The sequence below is a fragment of the Gouania willdenowi genome, chromosome 14 (assembly GCF_900634775.1).
Source record: "Gouania willdenowi chromosome 14, fGouWil2.1, whole genome shotgun sequence".
In the NCBI taxonomy this organism is placed as follows: domain Eukaryota; kingdom Metazoa; phylum Chordata; class Actinopteri; order Blenniiformes; family Gobiesocidae; genus Gouania; species Gouania willdenowi.
Window position 1 is genome coordinate 31,458,002 of NC_041057.1, and position 24,928 is coordinate 31,482,929.

Here is a 24,928-nt window from a genome sequence, read left to right on the forward strand (position 1 = left end):
AGATCCACATGAGCAAGCATTTAGCGACAGTGGGAAGAAACAACTCCCTTTTAACAGGAAGAAATCTCAGGTAGAACCAGGTTCAGAGGTGGCAGCCATCTGCGTGGACTGGTTGGGGTTAGTGGACAGAAGGACCAACAGAACAGGATAGAGAGATAGAACATCAGAGCGTCTCAGACTTGTTGAGTCGTGAACCATTGATCAGGAAATGACATCATCAGCTTCACGGCACCTGAAATAGAGCAGAGAGAGAAGGACGAGGAGAAGACACTGACTGCAGAAAAACATCATACAGTATTATCCCAGTGGCCTAGTCAGCACTTATTATAAAGGTGATGAATCTCTTCCAGTTTATTGGTTAGCGAACAGTGACTCTAAGGTCAGTAAATGCAACTGTTACAGATGAGCCCATGTCTGCTCTAGCAGTTAGGTTATGTTATGATTCTCACCTATAGACACAGGACTGGTGCCAAATATAATGTGTGTGGAAATGACCAAAAACATTCACTTGCCTGATAAATGGTGTTAATAGCCTCATTGTTAGTATTGTGTTTGATTGTTTAGGATGAAATATGGACTAAGTACTGTATTTTTATGTACTTTGTGCCTGGCTGTATGTCTTTTTCTGTGCCACATGTAAAAAAAAAAGAAAAGAAATATCCTGTTGGGACTGATATCTGTCACCTATTGCTTGAATCTTGTATTTCTCACATAATTAGTATTTCATGTATACATAGAAGTGCAAACTATGGCACAATAATGTTGAAATTACCAGTACTTCTTTCCCCACATAAAATCTGTGGCCCACATGAGATCAAGTGGCCCCTGAACTAAAATGAGTTTGACACCCCTGGGTCTAAATCAGTGGTTCTCAAACTTTTTGGCTCAAGTACCCCTTTGTCTTATTTCTGACCCCGTTTGTCCAACTAGAACATTAGAACGTTCTAATCAAGATCATTTCTATCATCATTTTATATATTTTTTTTTATTCAGTATATTTTTCTCTTATTTTGTGTGTTTTTGTTGCCGTTTTGTGAGTTGTTGGTAATATTCAGTGTGATTATAATTTTTACCTAAAATAAACATAAAACCCCATGTTTTTAATGCTTTCATTTGTGAATGTTCCTCTCTCTCTGTCTCAAGCACCCCCGTAGTGCCATCGCGTACCCCCGTTTGAGAAACACTGATCTAAATCATATGTGTGTTTTACAATGAAATGTTTTGGTTTGGCTGTCCTACAGTCATTAAACTGTTCATGTTCATGGATGTGTGTGTTTTAGCTTGTTAGCTCCCTTTCTACTGTATTTAAATCATGCATAATAGGTTTAATATGTTCTTTAATTAGATGGTGTGTGTGTGTGTGTGTGTGTGTGTGTGTGTGTGTGTGTGTGTGTGTGTGTGTGTGTGTGTGTGTGTGTGTGTGTGTGTGTGTGTGTGTGTGTGTGTGTGTGTGTGTGTGTGTGTGTGTGTGTGCGTGTGTGTGTGTGTGTGTCATGGGCTGATGGCCAACCCAAAGGCCTGAACAGAACATATTTTTCAAAGTAAAAAGCTCTCAGCGTGTAAGAGCGGTTTGGTTTTGGTGGATTATGTGCTCCTCTCTCTCTGATTAGTGCTCCAAACAGGGATTTAGTCACGCTGTGTTAAGAGAAGCCTTTAAATCAACAGTGAGATCATCAATATTGCTCTCTCATGAGGTCCTGAAGGGCCCTCAGTGTTTAGTCTCAGAGGTCCTCCCAGTGTCTGTGCCTCTGATTTAGAATCAGTTTAATCAGGCTGTAGCTATGAGCTGCTCTTTGTCACACACACAGGCAGCACTGCTCATAAAGAGAGTGTGTGTGTGTGTGTGTGTGTGTGTGTGTGTGTGTGTGTGTGTGTGTGTGTGTGTGTGTGTGTGTGTGTGTGTGTGTGTGTGTGTGTGTGTGTGTGTGTGTGTGTGTGTGTGTGTGTGTGTGTGTGTGTGTGAGAGATCAGGCCGTCATTCACTTTCTAATTGCTTTTCTTCCACTTCTGCGATTATTTCTTATTTCTTTCAGGCTCTGGATGTGTGGGCGATGGGAGTTACCCTCTACTGTTTTGTCTTTGGAAAGGCAAGTCTACACACACACACACACACACACACACACAAATAGCACACTAACTTAAACCAAAACCTCAGAAAGATTATTTTATTGTCATAAAATAGGACATGGTTGAGGACATAGGCAACACTGACAAATAAGCAAAGTATTTATATACTTTTTACTTAAAGGTACACTGTGTAACTTTTGGCCACTAGAGGCGCTAGACCGGTAACTTTCACGCAAGCGCCCCTAGTGGCCACAAGCACTGCAGCACTGTCGCAAAAATCAACAAACAGTCAGTCGGGCCGGCCTCCCTTCGTCTTTTCATTGTGTATGTAGACAGTAGTTGACCTGTAACTTTGGGATAAGGATAAGGACTGGGCTCGCGCCACGGCTACAGTCTATGGGCTGGAGGAGCAGCCGCCATCGCCGCCCCCCCTCTCCTTACCGCTCGGTCCTCCTCGCTGCGTCAGTGGCGCTCCCCCCTACTCCCTGGCCTCGCAGCAGTCGTCGGCCCCCTTCGCCGTGGGTCGGCACGGCGGCCGGGGTGTCCACGGTGTGCCTTTAAATATTTTTTTCTGGTATCTGTACTTTACTTGAGTATTAATTTTTTTTTGCCGACTTTTTCCTTTTACTCTATACTTTTTTTAAACAATAATCTGTATTTTCTACTGCTTACATTTTAAAAATGAGCTCGTTTCTTTTAAGACCTTGATGTCACGACGTAAAAAGACACAAAATGTTGGTGTTTTTTTCTGCCAGGCAGGTCCCTTAGTTTTATGGTTAACATTTTCAAGTTTTTAAAAATGTTAAACTCAAAGCTGCTCTGGGGTTAATTGAGCATTTGCATTTTTTTTTCCCTTAAAACAAACTCTGAATCTATCCATAAACTCTAGGTCAACATACCCCGCAATTGTAAGTCCAAAAAGCCATGCAGCAGCGCTGTTTCTGGCGGTGTGCTATTCTCCACCTGTACTTAAGTCAGTCACTGCGCGTCTTCATCCCAGTTACGCACAGTGGGTGGAGCCTCCCTGAAATGTGGATGTTCCCATTCAAATCTGGCTTTATGGTGTGCTTAAGTCCTTTTCCTCTTACGCGCTTCTAACCCTGGAATAAGTGCAGCGCCCCCATAAGGTGAAACATTATATTGCACTACAAATATGGACTTGGTTACATTTGGAGCCACACGGACTCGTGCGTCATGCAGCAGCAGCTGTGATCACTAAATTAAACGATTAATTAAAATTCTGACAGACGCAGACTTCTGTCCACGTTGGTCACAGTGATTCAACTATTTTCATACTATGTCCAACGTAAAGTCACAGTTTGATCCACTACAGAGTGAAACATGCTGTCATATGAGGATGAGGATGGACAAAAAATTGTTCCCACACATATTTAAATGAGGCTCAGCTCAGGTCACTTTAAAATATTTATATTTAAAGGGGACATATCATGTTAAATCCACTTTTTTAGCCCTTAAATGCATTTTGTGTATATTTAGAGTGCTTAGAAGTACAGAAAAAATCAAATTAGTCTCTTCAGGTGCTCCGTAGATATGTTTATATTCTGTTTTGCTCATGTTTTCAATCTGTTTTGATTTTTCTATCTCTATTACGTTTTTGAACTATTACATCACAGTATTTGCAGCAGAACTGCCAAATTAAATCAAACTCAGGCCAACACTTCGAGCAATCCGCCATTTTATTTCTCGCTTTATTTTGTAGTCCAAGCTCAAGGATGCCGAAGTTACGAGAGGATAAGTCAAAATGTGGGTTGTTGGATGTAGTAACCCACACGCTTCATTACATCGTCTCCCAGCATCAGAACCTTTTCAAAGTGCCTGGTTGAGTTTTATATTTCACATAAATGTACCCACATCTGTGGGTAAGATCATTTTTGTGTGCGCGAAGCACTTCAAGGATGACTGCTTCATCAACCTCCACCAGTATAAAGAAGGATTTGCCAAAAGACTTTGTCTGATTGAGGGTTCAATTCCTTCTATCTTTGGAGATGATGAACAGAGCACTTCGGTAAGCTGTAAATAACGCTAAAAAGTGTGATGATAAGACGTCCCTGTCATTGTTTTGTTAGCATTAGCAGTTGCACCGTCTTCAGACTTCATATGTTAGCGCCGTGTGCTCGTTTAGACCCTTGATGATATGGCCTACGTGATTTAATTTAAGTCTAAAGTTTTCATTAGTCATTTCATTTTGCCGTTTTTGTCTTTGAAAAGACTGTATTAAAATGCATTTCGTGACGTTAGCTTGGCGCTAACCTCTGAATAAAAAGTTTCTGCGCTGCTACATAGCCGTATCTCTTCTATCAAACTAAAAAAATGGCCGAACAGCGTGGAGTTAAACCGAGTGTCACCTCTGCAACCTGGAGAGGGGGCGGGGTATGAAGTGTCTCATTTGCATTTAAAGAGACCGCACCAAAACGAGTTGCTCTCAGAAGCACATCAGAAAAGGGGTAGAAAAGGGGTGGAGCTATAATAATGAGGAATTCAGACCCAAGCATTGCAGTTCTGCTTTATATAGACCACAACTGTATGATTTATATGTAAAAAGGAAGGATTTAAAACCATGATATGTCCCCTTTAAAACTGTGTATTATGGAAGCCAATAGTTCTGTTTTATTTCAAACATCCCTCTGTGTTAAAGCAGGACGCTCTGCGGCCGCGTTATTTCCTCATATGTACAGCATCTAACTCAGGCACGCTTTACAGTGATGATGATGACGCTGATGATGACGCTGATGATGATGCTGATCAAGGAGAGAGATTTTAACTGTGAATCAGTCACACTGCAATAATCTGATCAAATCAACCTGTTACATTGTTTATCAATGAAGGCGTTTCAAATTAAAAATGAACTTTATCATTTTCATGGATTTCAATAACATTGACAAGTGTTGGGAAAACTCACCGCCTCCTTTCTTTAAGCCCACCTTCATTCACACAGCAGCCTGGACTGGAGAATACACGTAGGAGAGAAGCACGTAACTGCAGGCACGCAAAAAAGCGCAGTTGGGAGAATCGACCCCTTAGTGTTTAATGTACATTTTATATCCATTTAAGTGTGCCTAACATGGTAAGAGTGTGTTTTTTCTCCTAAGTTTTACCCTACAGCTATTAGCATGTGGCTAATCAGCAATAATTTATATTAAAATATTTGTTTGACCCTCTGATCCGAGGACCAAATGATCAAAATTCATGTCAACATTTAAAATATTGACCAATCTGTGCATTAATACAGAATAGAACAAAGAGTTTGTGTGTTTTCTAAGTTATTATGTTTATTTTCTTGTAACTTTTATATATTTTTGTTGATATTTTGTGTTTTTGGAGGGTAATTTTGTGTATCTTTGTTGCGGTTTGGTATATTTTCCTGTTATTTTGTGTGTTTTTTTTGTTATTTTGTGTATTTTTTTGGTATTTTGTGTGTTATTGGAGCAACTTTGTGTATTCTTGCATGTTTTAGAATGTATTTTGTGTATTTTTCTGTTAATTTTATTGTCATATTGTGTATTTTTGGAGTCATTTTTTTGTATTTTTGTGTGTATTTTCTTGTCATTTCTGTTCATTTCCATTCTATATAATATAACAATTATATAATCGTTAGTTTGTCTGGTGTAAACATCTTTATCATGTCATAACAGTGAAGTTATCTGTGGATCACTGATGTAAATGTTAATAACATCCTGTCATTAATAAAGGCATGGATTGTTGCTTGTAAATAGAACTCAGTGATTTAGTAAAAACCATGTCTTTCTCCTTTTCTTTAGTGGGATAAAGGTGACTCTTAAAGAATACTTGATGCTGATTGCTGTTATTTCTCTGAGTGATTGGAGCTCTACGTCCTCTGATAATTTCTCATGGTCCTCTCCTCCTCTTCCTCCTCTCTTCTCCCCCTGCAGTGTCCATTTATTGACGAGTACATATTGGCTTTGCACAATAAAATAAGGAGTAAGCCTGTGGATTTCCCAGAAACGTGAGTTTATCTTCTGCTTCCTGCACTCTCTAATGCAGTGGTTCTCAACCACCAGGACCATCTATATGGGGGAATAAAGAGGAGAGCTTTGTGGAGCTCATCCATAAATGATGGTCCATTGTTCTATGAATCTGATGTAACCGCCTTTATTTATTTATCTGAATAATATCCACTGTTATCCAGGATGTTTAGTATTATTTGTGCCATAGTATATAGTCATCCTAAAGATGTAAATCCTTGTTTTAATCACAAATTAAATGGGTTAAAAGTGACCAGAAATGGTGGAAAAGGTGGTGAAATGCGATTTTAAAAACCCCAGAAACTGGTTAAAAGTTGCATATTAAAGTGGGCAAAAATGGACTGAAAAAGTGATAAAAAGGGTTCAGAATGTCAACATTGGCTTAAAAGTGGCAGAAAAAGCAAGAACAATTAGTTTAAACTGGCAAATACTGGACATGACAAATTGTGAATGTGGTTAAATTGGCAAAAATAAGCACGAAATATGGCGAAAAGAGGTTAAAAATGACAATAATGGGTCAACATATGCGACATTAGGTGGGAACATTAATGGAAAGGGTTTGAAAGTGCTGAAAATATCTTGAAAGTGGAAAAAATGCGCAGAAAAGGCATTGAAATTTGATGGCGAAGTGGCAGAAATGGGAGTAATGTAGTAAAAATGCATTAAAAGCAGCAAAAATATGTGATGAAAACAGGTTAAAATATGGCAAAGTTGGTGTAGTTGCAGAAAAAGGGTAAAAACAAGCAAAAATGAGCTCAAATTGTTAAAAAGTTTCTTAGTTTCTTGAAGGCATCTGGCGACCCCCTCTCGGTGTCTCATGATCCCAAATGAGGTCCTGACCCAAGGTTGACAACACCTGCTCTAATGAAGAAAAATTAACATGCACATCAGTGTCTCTCGTTATCACAAACACACACACACACACACACACACACACACACACACACACACACACACACACACACACACACACACAGCAGAGACTTTTTGGCTCGTGGGTTACACAGAAATATGAACAATAAAGTCACACTGTTGTAGTAGTGAGAAAACAAAAGAGTGATGATGAAGCACATGCACAGTGTGTGTAGTGTGTTCACATCCTGACTCGACTTCACAGTCCCAGTAGAACCATTAGCATCGTAGTTCATTCCACTCACTGCTCACATAACGACTCACTGTGTGCCTGAGCTAATGATTGTTCCCCTCTATTATACTCCAATGTTTAACACTGGAATCATATCACCACCAATGCTTAGAAATATTGTATTAGTGCGAGAGATCGTCACGTGTGCCGTGGGAAATTATTCAATTTCACCTAATTGGTCAAAAAAATATTTTTGAATGCTAATAATTTATTGTCTACAATTATGTCGTTGTGCTGCCATGAGCCCCTCCCTGTCCCAAAGACCATCAGCTTCACAGCAACTGCAGGTCAGAGTGGACAGGAGACCCCCCTAGCTTAACTTGTGTTATTCATTAAAATCTTGTAAAAATTAACGAGTCAATAATAATAATTATTATATATATATATAATTATGATTATTATTATTATTGATTTGTTCATTTTTACAAGATTTTAATAAGATAAATATTGGTAATTGCACTTTTTATTCAAAAGAAGAAATATGAATGATCACAAAAAAAATTTTCTTTGTGTTTACACAAAAAAATAATAATCTTGTGTTATGCTCTGATTGGTCATTATTCTAAATGCTGACATAAATGTTGATCATGTGGCCCTTGGATCAGATACAATCACATGTTTGTGGCCCCCACTGTGATAGAGTTGGTTTTATTGTTAATATAGGCTACAAAGTTTCATTTTTTTTTTTTTAAACATTTTTGTTTTGTTTGGAATTTTCTGCAATGAAAAGATGTGCCCTGGTTCAAAAAAGGTTGAAAAACACTATTAATATATCGATTCATTTCAAAGGAGTAGAGCAGACGTAGGCAACCTGTGGTTCTCAGTCTAATTAAGAGCAAATACAAAAAATAACTCCAAAATACATAAACGGCAACAAAAATGTGCAAAATATACAAAATTACAACAAAAACAAACAAAACAACCAAAGTATTGTACACAAAAATGACAGAGAAATACACATATAATGACACAAAATACACAAAAGGGCTACAAAAACACACATCAATACACAAGATAACTCCAAAAACACACAAAAAGACAATTAAAACAACAACAAAAATGACAGAGAAATACATAAAATCACTTTCAAAACACACATAGATATACAAAAAGCTCCAAAAACACACAAAATGACAACAAGTACACACAAAACAACAAGAGTACACAAGAAAGACAGAGAACTATGTGCATGTGACACAAATTACCAAAAAAGGACTTCCAAAACACACTCAGATACACAAGTTGACACCAAAAACACACAAAAGGACAACAGAAAAACAAAACAACAAAAATACACAAAAATGACAGAGAAATACATAAAATGACTTCCCAAACACAAAAATGGGTTCAAAATAAGCAACACAAAACATCAACAAATATACAAAAAACAACAAAACACACAAACTTAGTTCTAAAAACACACATACAAACTTGATATTTATTGTCATGTGTTTTTAAGGCAGGACTCACCAACAGGTGAATCAAATCCTATTCATAAGCTTTTCATCAAAGCACCTGTGGGATTTATTTTGTCATAAGAACATGGCTGTGTTATAAATGTCACACTCCGTCCACCTAGGTGTAACACTGCTCTCCCTTTTTATATCCTCCCTATAATAAAAGATTTCTTACCCTTCCTTTGGGAGGGCTGGTGATGGTCACAATTACTCAGTTAAATAAATCAATTTATTTTAGTGCAATAACAAAACATGCATTGCTGTCTCATAATGATTGCACTTCTTGTAGTGTTGACCTTTGACAGCATGTACAGACAAGTAAAAAATGAATAAATAAATGTCACACTCTGTACTATATATATATATATATATATATATACTGTGTCTACTTTATAGTATTAGTATGATTAGGATGATGAGCGTATCTCTGTTGATTCTCCACCTTTACTTTGAAAGTTCTGGAAACATTTTAAGTGAGAAAGTGACCAAGTATAATATCAACATGTGCTCATTTGATCCATAAAACTCACGGAAACACATTTCATTCACACATTTTGGAGATTTTTTAAAGATCCTCCATTGTGCTACTGACAAAACTTGCTGTTGATTACAAAACAAGAGCCATATTTACAAAAGTGTTAAAAAACTAATGGAAGACAAGAAGAAATGCTTTTATTTTGAAAAGGAGATGTTTGATTTTTAGCTTGAAGCTGGTCCCAGGATGATTTTACATTCCGCTCCTAATGCATCATGGGACAGTTGAGTATGACTAGTGTACCCACAATGCATATTTAAAAAATGTCCCCATATAGTATACATCCAGGTATTTCTTGCATACTTTATTTTTCCATACTATCTAATGCAGGGGTGCTGGTGTCATGGTCTGAGTTCACATTGTACTGAGATTGTATATGCGCACACACGTGCACTACTGAAAAATTAATTTTTGCTTAAAAAAAATGATTAATTTTTGTTTATTTTTGTTTTCAAAGTGAACCGACACATGTTCTATTTGTTTATTGGGTTATGTTATGGTTAGGGTTAGAATCTCAGTACGGAGGTAAACTCAGACCGGGACACCGGACTCCAGTCCTCGAGACTTTTAAATGTCTTCCTGCTCCAACACACCTGAATCAACTGACTGGCTCGTTTTCTGCTTCTGCAGAGCTTCATGACTACACATTGGTTTCAACCAGGTGTGTTGAAGCAGGGACACATCTACACACATTCTGCCAATGATGAATTGAGCTCCTGAAGGTTTAAAACTGAGCACGTATTGAATAGGCTGTGATTGATCACATGTTATTCACCCAAGGACAGTTTATTATGTTTGATCCCACTGTAATCCATCCTACAATTTGTTGTTTTGTTCATGAATAATGGCAGTTTCTGAATATTTTTCTTCATGAGACGAGGCTAAAAACACACGAAACAGCCTGTAAACTTTACTGATGTGTGCTACTCAAGTAGAAGTACTGTTACTTGATTTAAATTGTACTCAAGTAACATAAAATACTCAAGTACAAGTAAAAAACAGCTTAATTGAATAGTACTCAAAGTTAACTAGTAAACTTAAAATGGAAAAGTTCCAATTGTGCAACATTTGGAACCTAATTTATTTTCCACAAAAGCATCCGTTTAAAATAAAAGGTTTGTCAAAATGTAAATTAAAAAAAATAAATAAAAAATAACACCAATAAATGTAATTCAAAATATAAATAAATGATCTGGTTCTAAGTATAGCTACAGTTATGATCTCTAAAACATACTGTAATAGGTAGGGGTGGGAACCTCTGGGTACCTCACGATACGATACAATACGCGATACAAAGCTCACGATAACGATTACCTCACGATGTGACGATACTGCAATTATCGATATATTGGTTAGAAATCAATCTACGATAATCTATGACATAACAAGAAAAAAAAAAGATTAAATGAAAAAATACAGTTTTTATTTTATATTTCTGAAAGACAATAAATTGAAAAAGTGTCTATGAACAGTGACACTATTTTAGTGCAACATTTCTGTAAATAAGTGTCAACATACCGATGTAAAATACGGTCTTTCTTACCAGTGACACCAGTATAGTGCAATATTCCAGTAAACAGTATATTGGTTCCTTCAACTAACAGTGACAATATTTCTGTGAAGACGTACCTGCACTTTTTAGTGAAAAAAAAGAAAAGGTTTTGAAAAAAATGTATTAAAAATTAAAAAAAGAATAATAATTAAAAAAAAAAAAAAAAAAAACGATACTTAGCGGGAGCATATCTTTAATCGATCATGCGGATATATCGCTGTATCGAGATATCGTCACACTCCTAGTAAAAGGTAGAAACCACAACCTGAAGCCAATAAAGTGGCTTAGAGTTGATCAGAAATGACACGAATAAGAACTTATATATTATGTTCAATGTGAGACCATGAAAAAAAGCAGAATAATTCACTTAGTAACAGTTGGATGAAGAAATTTAACAAATTATTTTACTTCTTTTAAAATGTAAAGTACAAGTAAAATGACTGATTTAGAAATCTAGTACCCATCAAAGCTACTCAAGTACAGTAATGTGAGTACTTGTAATCCATTACTTTCACCTCTGGTTCTAAATGCTGTGAAAGTCTTTCCTGATGATGATATTTGTGTGTTTTCCACAGACCAAAGGTCAGTGAGGAGCTGCAGACTCTGCTCTTACGGATGTTGGATAAAGACCCAGACACCAGGATCACCATCCCTGAGATTAAGGTAGAATGAAGCAGGTGTGAAGGCTCTGTGTACGACTGGGTTTGGTTCATTACACCTGTTAGAACTAAAAAGGTGTAACCATTGTTTTAGCAACCATTCCATTCAAATCATGATTCCTTATTGCAGATTAGATTCATGGATTATATCAGTTAATTTAGAAAAATTTGATCTAAAAAGACTCAGTGACTTGAAATCCATTCAGTAACTTTTTAGCCAAAATACTAATTCAACCAGTGTGACTGTAACATAAAAACCTGGATACTGTACAGTACAGGTGAGGTTTCATAGATTCCTGTTGGGAAATGTCTATAAATTAATTATGGACATAAACAAACAAGTAAATCAAACATTTAATGTCAAATGTATTCATATTTAATTTAAATAAAGTCCAACAATACTTCAGTTTAAATAAAGTATGTTAACTTTTCTGCTCTCATTTCCAGTAGTCAATACGTTTTCAATAAAAATACATATTAGGTTTACCTGACACTTCTGCTTGTTTATTTTATACAAGAAAATAATACAATATTAATGTAAAAAATTAAGCGCAACCAACATCTGTTAAGGTTAAATCAAAGTTTTCTTTACAGTTTTCCCAAATTAATTTGAAAACATGCAATTCTTAATTTAATGTAAATAAGTAAGTAATCTTTATTTATAGAGTAAGTAAATAAGTAATCTTTATTTATAGAGTAAGTAAATAAGTCATCTTTATTTATAGAGTAAGTAAATAAGTCATCTTTATTTATAGAGTAAGTAAATAAGTCATCTTTATTTATAGAGTAAATTAGTCATCTTTATTTATAGAGTACGTAAGTCATCTTTATTTATAGAGTAAGTAAGTCATCTTTATTTATAGAGTAAGTAAGTCATTTTTATTTATAGAGTACATAAGTAATCTTTATTTATAGAGTAAGTAAGTAATCTTTTTTTATAGAGTAAATTAGTCATCTTTATTTATAGAGTAAGTAAGTCATCTTTATTTATAGAGTAAGTAAGTCATTTTTATTTATAGAGTACATAAGTAATCTTTATTTATAGAGTAAGTAAGTCATTTTTATTTATAGAGTACATAAGTAATCTTTATTTATAGAGTAAGTAAATTAGTAATCTTTATTTATAGAGTAAGTATGTAATCTTTATTTATAGAGTAAATAAGTAATCTTTATTTATAGAGTAAGTAAATTAGTAATCTTTATTTATAGAGTAAGTATGTAATCTTTATTTATAGAGTAAATAAGTAATCTTTATTTATAGAGTAAGTAAGTCATCTTTATTTATAGAGTAAGTAAGTCATTTTTATTTATAGAGTACATAAGTAATCTTTATTTATAGAGTAAGTAAATTAGTAATCTTTATTTATAGAGTAAGTATGTAATCTTTATTTATAGAGTAAATAAGTAATCTTTATTTATAGAGTAAGTAAATTAGTAATCTTTATTTATAGAGTAAGTATGTAATCTTTATTTATAGAGTAATTAAATAAGTAATCTTTATTTATAGAGTAAGTAAGTAATCTTTATTTATAGAGCGCTTTCCACAAGTAAAAACCACAAACTGCTGTACAAACATTTCAGTATCATCCCATCTAAAGAAAACATAGAAGAACATTCACAAATAACATGGAAGACAAGAACGTGAGAATTGTGGGTTGCCTATGTAAATTATATACAAATATTTTAAGTGCCATAAAACACAGTGACTATAAAAAAAAAAACTGTATATATGAATGTGTTGTTCTTTTAAAAATACTAGTAAAAATGTTCAGTGAAATGGTACCAAACTTTTGAGATTTTAGGTTGGTTCTTCTTCTGTTGCTCAGTTCTTCTTCACAGTGAAGCGACACTGAACCCAGCAGTTCATGTATGGCACTGCAGCAAAAATGAAGTAGAAAGCTGATTTTATCATGAATTTACAACATTCACTCAGTCATTGCCATTGACGTAATATTACGTCAATTGCGTTTTTTCACGCAAGTTGCTAGGATACACTGTGACGGAGTTCTTCTGTGAATATAAGGCTCTTCTGTTGATGTAGTGACCAACTGGCGCCCTAAAGGTGGCAGCAGTGCACCTGTAGATGATGGATTAGCCATGATGCTACCATTAGCTAAGGAGGAAGAAGCAGGGACGACGGAGATTATGGCGCAATGAAGTGATATTGACACAGAACATGAATAACACATTATTATTTTATTGAATGTATTGCAGCCGGTAGACTGGTAGCGCGGTGCCTCGCGCAGTGAGGGTGGAGAGAGGGGGGGCAGCCCAAAAGGTGTTGTAATGACGTGACTCGAGCCTTTATCACAGTTTTACAGGCTTTAATGGAGGACGTAGTAACACGCCAAAAATAAACAAACACACAAAGAACCGTCTTACACCGTCATACACTGACACTACCGTAGGAACAGAATTGTTCACTAGTCTTTTCCCTGCTTACACCCGCCCTTTCCCCAGCCTACCAGCCAATCAATATTCAGAACACATGTAAACAAAGACACACATTGACCATGATGCCTTCTCAGCCATGGGAAATCTCAGCATCAGTTAACCACTGAATACACACAAGTGGAACATAACTAGAACATACAGTAGAACCCAGTCCGTTACAGTATGCAGACCAGACCTGACTGAAGCACGCTGTCATATATGTTCCCTGCGCTCCAGCAGCAAGTGAGGAATCAGCAAAATCAGCAAATAATATTCAGTGAATGTGAACACTGAACAACAAAACGCAACACCATCAATATCCCGTCCCACAACTAGCAGAAATCACTTTAGAAATGATACCACAACAGTATATTAGTGTTTTGTGTTTAATAAAAAAAAAAAGTTAAAAATGAAGCCCGACCCGACAGCTGAGCGGGAAAATGGACCAAGAATCTAAATACTTCAAAGTCACTGACAGATTTTTTTAGGAAAAGCCTGTTTTCTCGGCTTTTTGCGTCTTAAACGTGGGTTGTGTAAAACTTGCCTCTATTCAACTGCTGATTACAGAAGAACGAAACTAGCTATCAACACATTTCTTTTTTCTGATGACAGTAGAGACTTTAATCTTTCAGAATCTGGTGTCAAATTTCAGATTGTCATAGTACAAATTATGCTGTGGGTTTTTAAACATCAGTCAAAATGCTCTAAAACAGCTGCCACTGAGGGGGGTAGAAATTCTGAAAATGGCTGGCACTGAATGGGTTAAATGATGCGTTGATGCACATTTTTGTAATCAACATTATCAATTATGTTACTAATAAGTTTTGCGTTATTGTATATGTCTATGTTTATGTATATGTTTATGCATATTATTGTGGTTGGTGCGAATCTTGAGACGGTCTATTTTTTCTTTTGCCCCCCCTGGCAAGAATCTCAAACACCGCCTATGGTTTTGGTGTGTGCGTGTGTGTGTGTACGTGCGTGTGTGTACGTGCGTGTGTGTGTACGTGCGTGCATGTGTGTGTGTGTGTGTGTGTGTGTGCGTGTGTGTAAGCGTAGACAGATCAGTGGGTGACCCAAGGGGGCTCCCAGCCTCTACCCCTGGAGGAGGAACACTGCTCAGTGGTGGAGGTGACGGAGGAGGACGTCCAGAACTCAGTCAAGTTTGTTCCCAGCCTGTCAGCAGTGGTAAGAACATAAACACTTTTTAACACTTTGACTTAAAGTTTGACTGAACACTAAATACTCCTCAGGTTTCAATAAGGTTTCAATTTATATATATATATATATATATATATATATATATATATATATATATTTCTTTTTTTAAAAGCACACATGGTGGAAAACTTTTATCATCACTCTTTAAAAGCAGAGATGAGCAACTTTTATCAGTTAGCCACAAAAATGATGATGATCAACATTAATGTCAGCATTTAGAATAATGATCAATCAGAGCAGTATTATCAGCATTAATACTGTTTTTGTGTTTTAGTATTTTTTTTATTCCATTTTTGTATGTTGTGTTGTACATGTTCTTGTTTTGTGTGTTTTTTGTGTTGTCTTGGCATGTGTGTTTTTTGATTTGTTTTAGTGTTTTTTTTTGGTCATGTTTTTATTGTCACTGTGTATTTTTGAAGTCATTTTGTGCATTTTAATAGTCATTGTCATTTTTGTGTTTTTCTGCCATTTTGAGTATTTCTATCCCCCACCACAAAGTGAACGAAGTGAAAAAGAGGGATAAAGTCTGTCTGAGTTAAAAGGGACAGCTTAGAAACTGTTTATGATAGGATAACCACATCTGTTGTGTGGCTTCAGGGTATCAGTACCTTGATGGAGTTTGAAAATGAGAAGCGCGCAATTATTTGTTCCGGAGTTATTACCCTTATTATTATTATATTATAGTGATAGTTACCTTTTATTTTTCCATTGGTAAAAGTGGTGCTGCAGGCTAAACTGTGCTGGGGGGGGTGGTGCATTTTGAAGGGTGGGTCCAGACCCCTCAGCTTACCTCAACGCAAAAACTCACTTGTCCGCCAGCAGGTGGCGCTATAACCAAGGTCAACGCGTTTTGGCCTATGACTCCCACGCTGTATGTCGCACATTCAAAAACTTCATATCCACGGATTCCCTCAATAACACTGAATCTCCTGAGATTGGCCACGCCTATTTCCGTCTATAACCGCGAAAACTGGAAAACCTACTTTTTTAACTACTCCTTGAAGTTTTGTCCAATCAGCGTGAAACTTGGCATGTAGAGTCTTCAGTTGGGCCTGAGTAAAGTTTTTTAGCTAGCTATAAAATTTGAATAATGTTGGCCACTAGGTGGTGCTGCAAATATGAGACATTTATATCTCTTAAATGGCAAGACTGATTTTCACCAAACTTGATGGGTATGACCCTGGGTCACTCCTGAGGCCATATCTTGAAGTTAGTCACTATTGGTCAAAGTGGGTGTGGCTTATTGCAACATAAACAACAAACATTTATTTCAGCTGAAGTATTATGTTGAGGGTATATATAGAAGAGCACACAGATCACTCGTACCAAAAAGTACAAAAATAATGCAAACACATTTTGGCCTGTAACTTTCACATTTTAAATCACATCTTCATAAACTTTATCTCCATGTGTTCACTAGAGTCGCATCTTCTTACATAGGCCACGCCCACTCCCACGGCCTATTGGTCTTTGTAAGTCACCACACATCAAAAACCTACTTTTTCAAATTTTTGCTACTCCAAACAATGTGCTAGGCCTTCTGCTGAGTCAGTATCATTAATGTCTTTGCATGGATAAGTCTGTTTCTTCATACGTCAGTTGTTCAAGTTCCTAATGCTGAAGTTTGCATAATTTCGTTTTTTTTCCAGATCTTTATCTTCCTATCAGCTTCAGTAGCAGCTATTGCATGCTAGAATCTTGCATGTTGTCACATTTATTTGCACTGGGGGGGGATGTTGATGATTATGTCTTTTTGTTGGATTTAAATTACAAAAATAGCACCAGTTGCCCATATGTCTTAGAGCAAGCGTATTGTTTGTGCGTTTTTTTGTGTATTGATTTTGTGTGTTTTGAGAGTCGTTTGAGTGTATTTTTGGTCATTCAGTGTGTAATTTTGTCCATTTTGATTCCAGTTTTTGTATTTTTATGTCATTTTAGGGAAGTTTTGGAGTCATTGGGTGTGTTTTAATTGTCATATTGTGTGTTTTTCCAGTCACATTATTTGTTTTGAGTCATTTTGTGCATTTTTATTGTCTCTGTGATTTTTTTTTGTTTTTTATTTTTATTTTTGTTTTGTGTTACTTGAGTCATTTTGTGTATTTCTATTGCCATATTATGTTATTGAAATCATAGTGTGTGTTTTTGAAGTCATTATGTGTATTTTAATTGTCGTTTTGTATTATTTGAGTCATGGTGTGTGTTTTTAGAGTCAGTTTGTGTATATGTATTGTCATATTGTGTGTTTTTCAGTAATTTTATTTGTTTTTGCAGTCATTTAGTGTGTTTTTTTTTTTTGTCGTTTTGGGTATTTTTAGATTTTTTTTACAAAGTTAGACCAAAAGCCACCAGTTTTCATGTCTGTCTGAGGCCAATCTCTGTGTTTGTGTGTGTTTTTATTCAGATCTTGGTGAAAGCCATGCTGAGGAAGCGTTCATTCAGCAATCCCTTTGAGTGTCCGAGCAGACGTGAGGAGCGCTCCATGTCTGCACCTGGCAGTCTGCTCATGTAAGCCTCTCCTCATCCTCATCCTCATCCTCATCCCACTCTCACCTCATCCATGAAGGTGAACTCACACCTGTTTTGTGTTGCAGCTGCATCAGCTTAACAAGCAGTCGCTCCCTTTGTGTTGCCATAGCACCATAGTTAATTCATTCTAACTGCTTCGTTCACTCTCACTCTGGACTGTGACCTTAGATTTTCTCCTGCTTACGTTTCAGAGCCACACCTTGTTTATTTGTGTGATTTCATGTATATAAGCAACATAAATAAACCAGAGTTAATGTGATCTGAGGCTTTAGCAGAGCTGACAACTTCCAGACATGAGTAATGGACTCTAGAACTTAACTCAATACTGCCCCCTGCTGGTCACTATAAACACTCATTTAGTGATGTTGTTATTGGAGACCATTATCTAAACCCAATGATTAAAAATAAGCCTCCACTGGTTTTAGAAATTTGTCCTGAAAGTGTTTAATGTACTTATTAGAAGATCTTTGCTTAGAAAAAATAAATGAAACGCACCATTTTCATTTTATTGTCTTTTAAACAGTCTGTGATCCGCCGTCATAAATGCAGCAAAGCATCATGGGTCGGTAAACACAATCAATAGAAGCTAAACCACTACACGTCATCAACCCATGATGCTTTGCGGCAATTCATGATGGCAGAGAAACTATAAATGTTACAGAAAATCTTGATAATTGTGGTGCATATTGATGAATTTCCTTAAGCACAGATTTTGTGATGCAGAGATGTGTATGATTCAAGCACCACACTATCAACATTCATTGTAACATCAGTATGAAGAATAATGACAGTATTAGCATTAATACAGGAAAGAATAAAAGGTTTGTGTTTTTCTTGTTGTTTATTTTTTCTTAATTTTTGGATATTTTTATTGCTGTTTTTTGTGTTTTGGGAGTCATTTTACATATCTTTTTTTATTTTTTGCATTTTTGGATATAGTTTTGTGGACATTTTGCAATTTTGTCTTATTTTGATATGTATATTTTTTTGTAATTTTTGTGTATAATTGTCGTAATTTTGTGTATTTTTCTGTAAATTTGTATGTTTTTGAAGTTATTTTGTGCATCTACTTTGTGGGCGACGCAAAATTAGACCGAGGGCCTCATGTGGCCCCTGGGCCACCTTTTTCCCACGTCTGTTCTAACAAATACATTTGGAAGTTTTTAGGCCAAACTTGGTGAAACGCCTCTTAAATGTATGTGTATATGTTTATAAATGAATATGTTTCAGTTATTTTTGTGTATAATTGTTGTCATGTATGTTTTTGTTGTCATTCTGTTTATTTTTCTCTTCATTTTTGTATATTTTTGTTGCTGTTTTGTGTGTTTTTGGAGTCATTTTATAAATATTTCTTCATTTCATTTTGTGCATTTATTTAACTAACTTTTTTGTGGATGTTGTGTAATTTTGTTGATGTGTTGTATATTTTTCAGTTATTTTTATGTATAATTGTTGTCCTTTTGTGTATTTTTCTGTAAATGTGTATGTTTTTGCAGTTATTTTTTGCATCTACTTTGTGAGCCACACAAAATTAGACAGAGGGCCTCATGTGGCCCCCGGGCAACAAAAACGTTTTTAATCCAAACTTGGTCAAACGCTTGTTAAACGTATGTGTATATGTATATAAATGTATATTTTTCAGTTATTTTGTGTATAATTGTTGTCTAAAATATACATTTATAAGTTTTTAGGCCAAACATGATCAAACAGTGGATATTCCTTCCTTTAAAGCGTCTATAATTAAATGGCTGTCAGCAGCTGTGGTCCTTTTCATGGTGGAAGCTATAGAACAAATTAAACCAGATGAGAAATCCACTTTTGATAAAAGGAGGAACATTTATTTATTCATAGATGGTGGAGTAGTCGACTAATCATCTGGTTATTGTTTTCCTGCTCCCAAAAAATGAAAAGTAGGAAAATCACAAAGCGGATGCCTTGATTGTGTCTGAAGTGACGCCAAACATTATGAATCCATCTTTTCTAACTGAGGAGCTTCATCACATTAAAATGTGCTGTATGTGCACGTCTGCATGGATCTGTTATTGTGCTTTTTATTTGATTATAATACAAACACATAAAGCCAAGGCATCCTAAAATAGCAGCAACACAGTATAAGAGCAGAGAGTAAGAACTAAAATAAATATAAATACTAACATAGGATAATAGTGCAAAAACATTTAGACATACATCATTAGAAAAATAACAACAATAGCAGAAATTGAGGAATCGTACCAATGTACCAACACTCATAGACGTAAAGAGTTCTGATACTGAAGTAGACGAACTGTTACTTGATTGAAATTATACTCAAGTACATGTACAAGTTAGTCATACATAAAATACTCAAACACAAGTAAAAAGTAGCTCAATTAAATAGAACTCAAAGTAAAAGTTACTAGTTATTTTCACCTAATACGTTTATTTTTGATAATAAATCTTGCCACGGTTCCCTTACATACAGTAACCATCACATGTAGAAACTTATAAAGGAAAAGACCAAATCTTGCACAAATAGAATTTAATTTATTTTCCACAAAGACATATGTATGAAATAAAAGGTTTGTCAAAATGTACAATTATTTAAAAAATAAAATAACACCAATGAATTCAATTCAAAATACATGTAAATAAATGATCTGGTTCTAATTATAGATACATTTATGAACTCTAAAACTGAGGAAATAACCTCCATTTAATGCTGTTTTGGCGCCGTGCATTAATTGTTGTCTGGTCATTTAATTTTTTGTAGTTTCAGAATGTCTGTTAATCATTTTATAACAAATAATAATAATTCACTCAGTAACAGTTGGGTGTAGAAATGTATTTAATTACTTTACATATTTTATAATGTCCTTAAGTAGGGATGTAACGACTAATCGTATGGCAGTTAAAAATCGATTCATAGGTATCACATCGATACACTGAAAATTGAATCGCAGTACTTTTTTATCTTTCTCTTGTCCAGAAGTGTTGGCGGCGGGCGGAATCTGCTACTACTTTCTTTCTGGCCGCTTCCTACTCTTAAACATGTTCATAAATGATTTCTTACCCCTTTAGCATCGAAAGAATATTTGTAATATTACGTGAATATCTGTAAAAGTCAGGTTCTTCTATTGGCTCTGTCTGCTAGCATAGCATCTCTTCTTCACTGCAAGATATCTGCATGCCAACTGACCACTGGGTTACCAGCGCCCTCTGCTGGTCCAAACAAATATCTGAGTGTAATGACTTTTTTTTTTAAAAGTCCAATTGTTAAGGCACAAAATACATTTTCAGTTGCACTTTTAAAAAGAAAAAGAACTATTATGCAGTTTTGCATTGTTTATTATAGAACCAGAATTTAAATTAATAGGCTTCTTCTTCATTTGTATTATTTCTTTATTCATTTCATTCAAGATTTATTTTTAGTTAAATTGCATTGTTTTGAATAGTTTATCAAGGGATTCTTTTGCCAATGAAAAATAAAAATAAAATAGTACAGTATTTTTCCCCCCCAAAAAAATAAAGGAATATTTTTCAGTCATCATATGTCAACATTCCCATTTTGTAAAATAAATCGTGAGAGAATCATATCGTGAACCCAGTATCGTGAATCGAATCGTATCGGGAGTTGAGTGAATCGTTACATCCCTATCCTTAAGTGATCTGATTTATAAATATGCTCAAAAAAGTATGATGTGTATATATATATATATATATATATATTTATATATATGATATATAAAAACAACTCAATTACAGTAACGTGAGTAATTGTAATCCATTACTTTCACCTCTGCCAATAGGTTAACTGGTTAAATGTAACTAGTGTAATTAACCAAACCAAGGACAAAGAAATGAGTCAGTGAGTGATCACAATCATACAATAATAATAATAATAATAATAATAATAAAGGATGAATATGAACTTATATACAAATAGTGCAGTTAATATTGTTGTCTGTTGACAACATGAATGATATGATGGATCCATAACAATGGCTGATTATTTACTATAATGTGTTTCTTATTTTAGAAAAAGTATATGGTTTCATATTAAGATGTGATCAGAATGTTATAGAATCAAATCAAAGTATCTATAGCACGGGTCATCAACATGGTGCCCGTGGGCCCCTGGTAGCCCGCATGGACCAAGTGAGGGGCCCTCAGCAGCTGTAGTCACCAATGAGCTCAATCTATAATCTGATTAACTTTCCAGTATTCAAACTCACAAAAATGAATAAATATGGCAGACGTAGTTATTATTTAGTATAGTTAAATATTGCTGCACGTGGTCACGTCTTCGTATCAAATTAACCATCTTTAAATGTTTATTTTCACTTAAACATTGTGACCAGTATATGTATATGATATATATCAGTGGTTCTCTACTACCTCATTTCTCTTATTACTGAATCCAAGTCCCCTTAGAAAACTATTTAAAAACAGCCATAGATCATAATGATGGAATGAACGAGTGATAACACACATTTTAAAAAATCTTATTTTGTAAATAAGTGGAATGAAACAGTATTTAATGCAGTGGTTACCAACCTTTTTTGGGTCATGACATCACACTATACCAGGGGTCTAAAACCTTTACTCTCAAAGGAACCATTTGGTCTAATCTCACATGGATTAAAGTCCTTCCAGGGCTGAAAAATACCTTCTCAGTGAAGACAATACAGTGTATAAAACTCTATACAGTTAAAATTCTGTCAAATAATGTTTGATTTATTTACTTTGATCATGTGAATGACAACTTAAAAACAGTTTAGAATAAGATCAAATAAATTAACATCAAGAAATAACAACTAAACAGTTTCTTCATATTCTCACGTATCTCAGTTTACATGAAAACAATGTTATATAAAGAAGTTTTTTTTTTTAGTTTATGTATTTGAAAGGCGACAAAAAGTAACTTAAATTTGATAACACATGATCATGTGATCAACACATGCTAATTGCTCATTTCTTGCTACACATAAAGCATGTATATTTAACCTGTACATTGGTGGTTCAATGAATCTGTTCCCACACAATTAAAATCTTTATTTTCCTCCACAATAGTGTTTGTGTTGGTTTAGTTATTTTACCAAGGATTTAAAACTTAAGGTTAGCCACAGGTGCAGGAAAGTTGATGGTCTGTAGATGTTGCAGGAGGTGAAGTAGGAATGTGCTGAGTCATTGCACAACGTGATTTTTTATCTAAACAAATTGTTATATGTTGATTTTATTTGTCATTAAGAGCTTAAAAACTATTTATTTCAATAGTCATAGGGAGCCATTGTAAAAGAGTCAAAGAGCCACATGAGGCCGCAGAGCCGCAGGTTGCAGACCCCTGCACTATACAGTACCTATGAAGTATCTGACAGTTTCAGAAAGGTTGCAGACCCCTGCACTATAGATTCTACGAGGGGGTGAACGCTATGCTTGGATTGTTCATCAGAAACGTCTCTTTAAAGTCTGTAAGTTTTATTCTGTGTAACGTTGCGCTCCCATTGGTTTGTGACTCCATCCTGGTCCATCACTCTGTCTGAGGAGACGTGGCATGGCTCCGCCCTCTCACCTCTGACCTCTCCATCTTCTCTCCTACTTCTGCTGCAGGGACTCGTGGCCCTTCAGGCCCTCTTTAAAACTCCACCCCTCACTCAGGTAACGATGCAGCGTCTGTCCATGCTAACATCTGTCCTCCTCCATGTGTCCCTGCTGCTGCTGTCAGTGATCCAGCGTCCTGTCCCGTGTGTGTGTGCGCGTGTGTGTGTGTGTTCTTCTCCTAATTCATCAATCGTTGGTTTGTTGTGTTTAGAAAGAGCAGCACAGGAGACGGGCCGAGGGAAGGAGAGCTGGAGGACCTGCATGAAGACGAGCCGTCCTTCTGAGATCAGCAGATGAAACACACACTTTGACTTCTTTCATTCACACAAAGAGAAGCAGTGATGCGTCTGATCTCCGTCCCCGTGGAGCACGTCTGCACTGACTGTGGTTAGTTTGATCAAACAGGTCCACCTCGTCCTCCTTTTGACTCCAGAGAAACCATCATGTGTGACGTGTGTACTTCTTTCTCCTCGCACACTTCCGCATGTAAACCACTGCTCGTCGCTAAGGGTTCCTCTGTGTTGTTGTCTTTTATTTTGAAACTCTGCACTTCCCTTTGCTGACCTCTGTTTAATGTGAAGTGCTGTGTCCCTCCTGTGTTGTGTGTGACTTCCTGTTCGTCATCATGGGTTCAATGCTGAGCTTCTGTGACAGTGAATGTGAAAAATGAATGGAACATGTGGGTCATTCCATGATATTTCAACAAATGGCTTATGCACTTTGGTCTCAAAAAAGTCTGAAATGTTTATCAATTGTTCCATAATTATTCAATAGGCATGCTGTACATTTTTAGTTTGATCAGATTAACACTTTTTGTCCTTATTTTTTTTTCATTTTCAGCTTCCAATATCTCAGGAACTACATCACATATGAAATTGAAATGTGGTATATTAATACAGCTCCACCTACTCTCTCAGAATATATAAAAATATCTGCTATACATTCTACCTGGTGGACATGCCAGCCCCTCAAACGTTTGTGTGTGTTTGGGTCTGGAACATGTCTTAGCATACGCCTCAGCTCCCTGTAATGTGATCAGCTTAGAGCTATGAACATAGACTGTTCACATCACTAATGATTAGTCACATATATGCATTGGTTCTTGGGTGACATGCTATTGAAATCCAAAAAAAAAGAAAAAAAAGTTTGACTATTTGCATTGGCCCATAACTTCATGTGGGAATGTAAGAAAAAATCTGATCTTCTTCTATATGCGACTTCTCTGTTTTTATTTTGGCCATTGTAGCTTACCTCTGTGTCTTATAATCATTTATTATTTATTCGTTTTTCCACTAGTAAACATAAAAAATATAAAAAAACATTGCATCAGAAAAAAAAATATATTTTTGAAAACATTAATATTTATTATGAAAACATTTCTCATGTTCTACATTTTTTTTTTATTAGGGGGGTTCCTTAAAAAAATACATTTATATTTATATATATATATATAAATATATATTCAATATCATTATCATAACCTTTTGAGACCGAAGTGAGTGGGATGTCCTGATAATGTGTGTAAGTGACATGTATTGACCCGTGTGTGTGTGTGTGTGTGTGTGTGTGTGTGTTTATTGTGACTTTAGATATTGTATTTGTTAAATGGTTGATTGGGGGAAGTTGGATTTGCTTTGGACTTTGTGTGTAAACAACAAGAGGATAAAGTTGTGACTGGATGGATTATGATTATGAAACATTCATGGTTGGTGAGTAAACTGATGAACATCTGTAGTATTACGTTAAAACCAGC

General features: G+C 35.6%; 1 protein-coding gene across 2 annotated transcripts; it reads left to right on the forward strand.

The window, feature by feature from the left end:
• Positions 1-2,039: 2,039 nt before the first annotated feature.
• On the forward strand, positions 2,040-24,169 carry LOC114476188 (calcium/calmodulin-dependent protein kinase kinase 1-like). 2 transcript variants are annotated; one of them, XM_028467530.1, is made up of 7 exons: positions 2,040-2,087; positions 5,979-6,052; positions 11,335-11,422; positions 14,911-15,039; positions 17,474-17,577; positions 23,185-23,232; positions 23,387-24,169. In XM_028467530.1, the coding sequence occupies exons 1-7, from the start codon at positions 2,052-2,054 to the stop codon at positions 23,457-23,459; spliced, it is 552 nt and encodes a 183-aa protein (XP_028323331.1). In that variant the 5' UTR covers positions 2,040-2,051; the 3' UTR covers positions 23,460-24,169. The 2 variants fall into 2 exon arrangements, with proteins under 2 accessions (XP_028323331.1, XP_028323332.1); XM_028467531.1 differs by lacking the exon at positions 23,185-23,232.
• Positions 24,170-24,928: the final 759 nt, after the last annotated feature.

What these genes read in the sequence shown, in the direction of transcription:
- LOC114476188 (XM_028467530.1), top strand. Translation starts at nt 2,052, where the DNA reads ATGGGAGTTACCCTCTACTGTTTTGTCTTTGGAAAG. An exon ending in TCACCATCCCTGAGATTAAG is followed by an intron (nt 11,423 to 14,910) that starts GTAGAATGAAGC and finishes GTGTAAGCGTAG; the next exon opens with ACAGATCAGTGGGTGACCCA. An exon ending in AAACTCCACCCCTCACTCAG is followed by an intron (nt 23,233 to 23,386) that starts GTAACGATGCAG and finishes TGTTGTGTTTAG; the next exon opens with AAAGAGCAGCACAGGAGACG.